The sequence below is a fragment of the Colobus angolensis genome, unplaced genomic scaffold (genome assembly GCF_000951035.1).
Source record: "Colobus angolensis palliatus isolate OR3802 unplaced genomic scaffold, Cang.pa_1.0 Scaffold401, whole genome shotgun sequence".
NCBI lineage: Eukaryota > Metazoa > Chordata > Mammalia > Primates > Cercopithecidae > Colobus > Colobus angolensis.
The window spans coordinates 240,467-247,654 of NW_012117389.1; the positions used below are offsets into that span (position 1 = coordinate 240,467).

Sequence of the window (7,188 nt, forward strand, 5' to 3'; positions counted from 1 at the left end):
TTCTTCTCCTTTGGGTCTCGGACAGTTGTCGACAGGTTGGGGGCACAAACGGCGAACTATCTGGGCCTGGGTCCGGGGTCTCGAGGCCATTAGAACTCGCAGTGATTGGGGGTGGACGCAGCGGCTGGGCCGGGAGAGCGAAAATGCTGGGTTCTCCCCAGGATCTGCGCCCTGAAGCTACAGAGGGGACATGTTCTCAAGGTGGTGAGGCAGCGGGGACCCAAGCGGGACTGGAGGTTGGGCACCGCGTCTCCTCCGACGGCGCAACAGTGGGACCGATCCTCGTGGGGCAAAGAGTTTCTTTGGCCAAAGCGGGTAACGAGCGCGAGAGGTGGGGGGAGGCCCGCGAGAGGCCCGGCGGCGTCCCGCCGTTTGCCGGCTGGAGCCGGCCCCAGTTCCCCGCAGCCACTCAAGCCCGGTGGAGCCCACTTGCGGCCGCCCGTCAGCCGCCGCCTCACCTGCCAGGCACCCGGCGGCTGCCCAATCAGCGGGGGTCGCTCGGCCACGGCTGCCATGTTCTCCGCTCCGCGCTGCCAATCAGCCTCGCGGCGGCCAATGGGCGGTCCGGCCGGGGGTCAGGTGACCGCGGGCCAGCTGGCTCCCCATTGGCGCGCGCCGCGCGGCCTCCCGCTCGGTTTATGTGCGAGGAGTGAGTGATTGACTTTATCAGTCCAAGGACATTACTCTGGAGGCGAAGAGGCTGGGACTTGCGCGGCGAGCGGCAAGCGGCGAGTACCGAGCCTGCCTACTGCCCGCTGCCCGCCGGCCGGCCGCTAGCCGGTTCCGCCACTAGGCGCAGCCCAGCCCAGAGGCCGGTACCCAGGGAGCCTCCTGGCCCTGCGGTTCTGTGCACTCGGGGAGAGGAGGGGTGCCCGGGACAGGATTGGCAAACTCCGCCCTCCACTTACTATTTTGCTTATTTTTCTTTGTGCGCGCCTGTTAGTTTGTTAAACCAGATCTAGTCCCAGAGTCTTTTCTCCTCCCTTCTCCTCCCTCCTCCCCCGCCAACACCCCCTCCCTGCTCTTTCTTCCCCTCCTCCCTCCTACCCCTCTGCAGGAGACTCTCGCAGTGACGGAAAGTTGCAGCCCCTGGTAGCGCCTTGGGGGTCTCCCGGCAGTGTCCAACCGCCGCCACCCCTTTCCGACTACGGCACTTCGGAGATCTCCTCCTTCGCCGATACCCTCTCTCACTTCGGCCGGATCGCCTGTGCCCAGAACGTCCCACCCATGACGATGCTCCTGGACGGAGGCCCGCAGTTCCCTGGGCTGGGAGTGGGCAGCTTCGGCGCGCCGCGCCACCACGAGATGCCCAACCGTGAGCCGGCAGGCATGGGGCTGAATCCCTTCGGGGACACAACCCACGCCGCCGCCGCAGCCGCTGCCGCTGCCTTCAAGCTGAGCCCTGCCGCGGCGCACGATCTATCTTCAGGCCAGAGCTCGGCTTTCACGCCGCAGGGTTCGGGCTACGCCAACGCCCTGGGCCACCATCACCACCACCACCACCATCATCACCACGCCAGCCAGGTGCCCAGCTACGGCGGCGCTGCCTCTGCCGCCTTCAACTCAACGCGCGACTTTCTGTTCCGCCAGCGCAGCTCCGGGCTCAGTGAGGCGGCCTCGGGTGGCGGGCAGCATGGGCTCTTCGCCGGCTCGGCTAGCAGCCTGCATGCTCCACCTGGCATCCCCGAGCCCCCTGGCTACTTGCTCTTTCCTGGGCTGCATGAGCAGGGCGCTGGGCACCCGTCGCCCACAGGGCACGTGGACAACAACCAGGTCCACCTGGGGCTGCGTGGGGAGCTGTTCGGCCGTGCTGACCCATACCGTCCAGTGGCCAGCCCGCGCACGGACCCCTACACGGCCGGAGCGCAGTTTCCTAACTACAGCCCCATGAACATGAACATGGGCGTGAACGTGGCGGCCCACCACGGGCCCGGCGCCTTCTTCCGTTATATGCGGCAGCCCATCAAACAGGAGCTGTCGTGCAAGTGGATCGACGAGGCTCAGCTGAGCCGGCCCAAGAAAAGCTGCGACCGGACCTTCAGCACCATGCATGAGCTGGTGACACATGTCACCATGGAGCATGTGGGGGGCCCGGAGCAGAACAACCACGTCTGCTACTGGGAAGAGTGCCCCCGGGAGGGCAAGTCTTTCAAGGCGAAGTACAAACTGGTCAACCACATCCGAGTGCACACGGGCGAGAAGCCCTTCCCATGCCCCTTCCCGGGCTGCGGGAAGATCTTTGCCCGTTCTGAAAACCTCAAGATCCACAAGAGAACCCACACAGGTAAGGGAAAAAGCAGGCGGGCGTGGGTTCCACTGGCGATACCCCGTCACGCAGCGGACTTAACAGCGCGAGGGAGAGAGGTGGCGGCCAGGGAAAGGGGCGACGCCCCGCAACGGCCGCTCGAAAAAGAAGCGCTGTCAGTGACCCTCCACCCCTAGCCCTCCCTGTCCCGTGGCGCCTTTGCCGAGTTCTAACTTCCCGGGCTCTGCGGTCTCAGGAACTAATTGGGACCTTCTCGCGCCCAGGAACAAACTGGCGCCTCCTCTTTTTGTCTCCCTTTCTGGGTTACGGTGAAGGGACTCCGAATGTGTTGAGAGCATATTGCTTACAAGCGACTTAGCTCTCGGCACACATTCGTGGAAGGCAACCATAGAAATGCTAATGAAAACTAACTTTCGGTTACTTCCGCTCCTTTTTACACTTGATTGGCACATCTCCTAATTAAATGACTGATACTTTTGTCAAACTATTTTTATTTGGAGTTCCAGGTTCAATTCAGTCCTCCGGGAGGAAAGCTAAAGCAGTTTCGTGGGTTGTTCATAACATCTTGTAAAACTGGAGCCCCCTGGATATATATATATACACACACACACACATATATATATTTATATATATATATATATATTCCCCCCCCAAACATTAAGTACGACTACCCAGGCTTTTTAATACCGGGCTTAGCCAAACCGCTGCATTTGAAAGAGGCAAATTAAAAGGTACAAAGAGGCTGAACGGGATTGTCCTGTCCGGGGCCCATTGTCCCGCCGGGCTCGGTTACATCGCCGAGGTGGTGGCGGAACGTGGCCGCGCATTGGGAGCCCTGGGTCGGGTGGGGTGGAAACACAACTTAGGAGAAACTTCGGAGGAGCCAGGGGCTTTCCCTCCTTGCAAGAACAAAGACGTGGTGAGGTTCTGGGCCGGCCCTGCCCCACCCCCGCCCCGACCACCACTCCCAAACCTAGCGGGCTAAACCTACGCTCTTCATTTCTCTCCAGGGAAAATAGATTCTCAACAGCAGCCCCCAGTCGGCGCTCCCTCTCCGGGAAGACCGCCGGGAGCTCAGTCTCCTGCTGCTTGCCTCTGGGAAACTCCGGCGCTGACCGTATTTTACCCCCTTTGGGTTTTTGCCTTTTGCAGGTGAGAAACCTTTCAAATGTGAATTTGAAGGCTGTGACAGACGCTTTGCCAACAGCAGCGACCGTAAGAAGCACATGCATGTGCATACCTCGGACAAGCCCTATATCTGCAAAGTGTGCGACAAGTCCTACACGCACCCGAGCTCCCTGCGCAAACACATGAAGGTAATTACCTCTTTATTAGCGGTCGGCGGTTTGTAAACACTCGGCCCGACGCCGGGCCGCGGAACGGAAGCGCCCGCGCTGCCCACCCTCTGTCCTCCACGTTAAATCCGATTTGCTCCAGCAGTGACACCTTGAACCCATTTTGGGGACCGGGCGGGGTGGGGGCGGGAGTGAGCAAAGTTGGGAGGGGGAGGAAGCGGAGGGAACAATCGGTTGTTTACTGGGAAGCTCTAGCCGAGCTCGCCTAGGCTTGCGGGACTGCCGTGGCCGCCTCTTCCCGACTCTGCCCGCTGTGGGAACCGAGAGTAGCCGCGCCGAACCCGGGGGTGGGTGGTTCATTCGCTCTTTGGCTTCGGATAAAACAATAGGGCCGAGGGGCGCGATCTGATTCCCACACATTTGTCTGCGACTTCGCAGCGCTCAGGGCCCCTGTGCCACCTTCTCTGTACCTGCTTTCCCAAGCCGAAACGGGCTTGATGAAACCTGGGCCCGGATTTAGTATTTTATAGGACCTCACAGTGTAACTGCTTACCCCACTCCATCCGTGGAGAAAGCATTTTTGAAGTGGCATGACCAAAACGGAGTGCTTTATTCCTTTTCCATAATACCAGTCTTCGGAGCAAAACTGGTTTTTAGCGAACATCTCCGGGTTTTCTAGACATCGGTAATATGGATTTTTTTTTTTTTTTTAAAGCAGCATTTTTCTTTTAAGTGGGTCACTGGGCGGTCTTGTTGTTACAGTGCTCGAATTCTGCTCTTGTTTTTGCTTGCACATTGCCAGTTGGAATTATATTCATTATAATATATACATGTTAATTTTAGGTTCATGAATCTCAAGGGTCAGATTCCTCCCCTGCTGCCAGTTCAGGCTATGAATCTTCCACTCCACCCGCTATAGCTTCTGCAAACAGTAAAGATACCACTAAAACCCCTTCTGCAGTTCAAACTAGCACCAGCCACAACCCTGGACTTCCTCCTAATTTTAACGAATGGTACGTCTGAGGACAAACACAAACCCTGTTAACTATAGAATGGACCAAATGCATTTTTAAAAGAAAACTGAGACCAATCAGATGGAAATGGAGTTTTAAGGCAAGAGGCCATATATAGGGCTACATCTTGTTAATTGCAATTGTCCAGGAAGGTTTTGGGCAAGATCCAAAAGTAGCCATGCCCTTTTCTCAGGATTAGAAAATATGTTTTGGCATTTGAAGGATTTTTTACAAAATCTTTACACTGCTTTTTCTTCCCCTTCCTCTTGCTGTCTGCACACCCCATTCTTAAACTCCTGCAATTCATTTTAACACTTGTCCTGTTTCTCGAGAGGAAGTTATAGAAGGCTTGTTGGTGGTGGTGATGTTAAACTGATGGAAATTCTTTTTCGCCTTAGTGGTGATTGTTTAAACTCTCACAGTCTTAAACCGTGCCAAAGTCCTGTTATGTCTTGAACTTTTCCTCAAAGCATTACACTTGTGAATGTATTTTTGTCTAATAGGGTCGAAACTGTTGTTCAGTATTTTTTTCAGGCTGAGGATGTGATGTTACTCTACACAGATTGTGACGTTTAGTATACAGTTGCCTTTTGTAATAACTTTTTTTTTGTAAATACATATCCATTGATGCCATATTTATCGTTTGTAATTTAATTATTGCTACAAGTGCCGGGAACTGAACAATATTTATGGATAAATGTTTTCTAACAAGTTCTGTACAGCTTTTGATTATAACTGCTTTAGCATTAAAATTTTATTGTTTTGAAAGAAGAACACAATTTACAATTTTGGAACCACTGACTCCTTTCTCTTGTTTTGTAACAGCCTTCTTCTACAAAGAGAAGATGTGAGCAAATTAAATCTTGTTTGTTGGTATTTATAACTCACTCAGATCCCTTTTTTAATTGTTAAATTATTTTTCTATTACAGTATAAATTCATTACAGTGTCAGTTTCCATCTGGGAAGACTCTCCTTTCTTTATCTCTATCTCAGATGGTTGTTTAACTGCGAGTTTAAATGTGTTTGTCCTGGATTTTCGGCATGCAAATCAAATATTACTGATCAATTCAGTTAGTGGCCATGACATCTCAATCTTGTACTTCAAAGACTGAGAAGCTGGATTTAATCATCCCTGCCCTACATATATAAACATAAGGTAACCTAATGAATTTTATGTCCCTTAGTTCTCTATTACCTTACATAAAAATGAAAATTGTGGCAGGATGCATGTCTGTGTTTTCTATCTAGAGATCACCCATATACCTATATATGTTTGTATCTATGACTTATCTAATCTGCCTATCAATCTATCTAGTAGCTATCTATATATTTTCAAAAGATAGCTTATGTCTGAAACAGTGGTGATGAGTAAGGCCAGTTGAGCATTGCTTACTTATGGTTAAAGTGCTTCTTAAAAGAACCATAGTCCATCTACAATTTTGGAAGGCAAAGGCTGATTTGTTTGCTGTATATAGTTCATAATTATCGCAATTATCCATAACATTTATATAGCGGTGTAATAACTGCAGCAGTTCTGAAATGATGCTATGGGAAAAAATTGCAAAATATGTATTTTTAAAGTTCATGATTTGTAGGCAAAGTGTTAAGAGCATTGTTTCCATTAAAATCAATAACAATGAAAAACGGTTGTTTGCTTTGTGATGAAATGTTAACAATCCATTTAATCTTCAGTGAAGCAACTCTTGGACAAACGGTTCTTTTACAATGGTTATATGGAAAAGAAATTGATTGCTATTTTGGGGGGCTGGAGTGGGTAGAGTATTAAGACCTTTTTTATTAGGGTGCTGTTTGTTATTGAGCCCAATCTCTGCATGAATAACAGAAAGGTGGAGATAAGGAATTGTAAAGTATTTAGAAATGTATTGAATAGGCTTAAGTACCTCCTTTAAGGGGCAATGCTCTAGGTTTTTGGTGGCAATTTGGTATTATATATGATCATTTTCAATTCTAGAATTTTGTTTCTTGTTCTTTTTGAAGAAATAAAGTCTTGGCACATCTTATTTATGTTATAACATTTTTGTATTTGGTGCCTGATTTTTTTCATGTTCAAATAAATCAATCTGAAATTGAAATGTTTATAGAACTTCTGATGATTAAAAGAAACTTTGATTCTGTGAATTCACGCAGTTGAAGCAATCTATTTTAAGTTATCTACTGATCTTTGTCAACAGACAATTATTGACAGTTTCTAATTGAAAATTGCTTTGGAGGCTATTTTTTGTTAGTGGAGAATAATGGGGTCTTTTGCATTTTCTTCCACCAATATCCAAGCCTGAATGCCATGAACGGAGATTGGGATGACTCCACATGTGACGAGCAGGTAACCTGGTCAGTCTATCACTCCCAACCCAGACATTCCGATCTTGACCTTGACATTGAGGGTGCTGGACCAGATTCCTATTTCAGGTTTTTTCCTTCACCTCAAACCAGAGACCATTTTAAATGCTCAGCAAGTTCTCAGAAAGTATATATTCCTAAGACTGGCTCTAAGTGTGTTCCATTGTGAAGTCTAAATAGTATGTTTTTCTTCTGAACTGTACGATGAACTTCCATAATTTACCACTTTCTCCATGAGTTCCCTCCCCCACCCTC

At 50.1% G+C, this 7,188-nt stretch overlaps 1 protein-coding gene across 1 annotated transcript; it reads left to right on the top strand.

Annotated features, from left to right (window-relative positions):
* The first annotated feature begins 671 nt into the window (after positions 1-671).
* Positions 672-6,608, top strand: ZIC3 (Zic family member 3). The gene is made up of 3 exons (XM_011955820.1): positions 672-2,284; positions 3,419-3,582; positions 4,405-6,608. The coding sequence occupies exons 1-3, from the start codon at positions 1,228-1,230 to the stop codon at positions 4,582-4,584; spliced, it is 1,401 nt and encodes a 466-aa protein (XP_011811210.1). The 5' UTR covers positions 672-1,227; the 3' UTR covers positions 4,585-6,608.
* Positions 6,609-7,188: the final 580 nt, after the last annotated feature.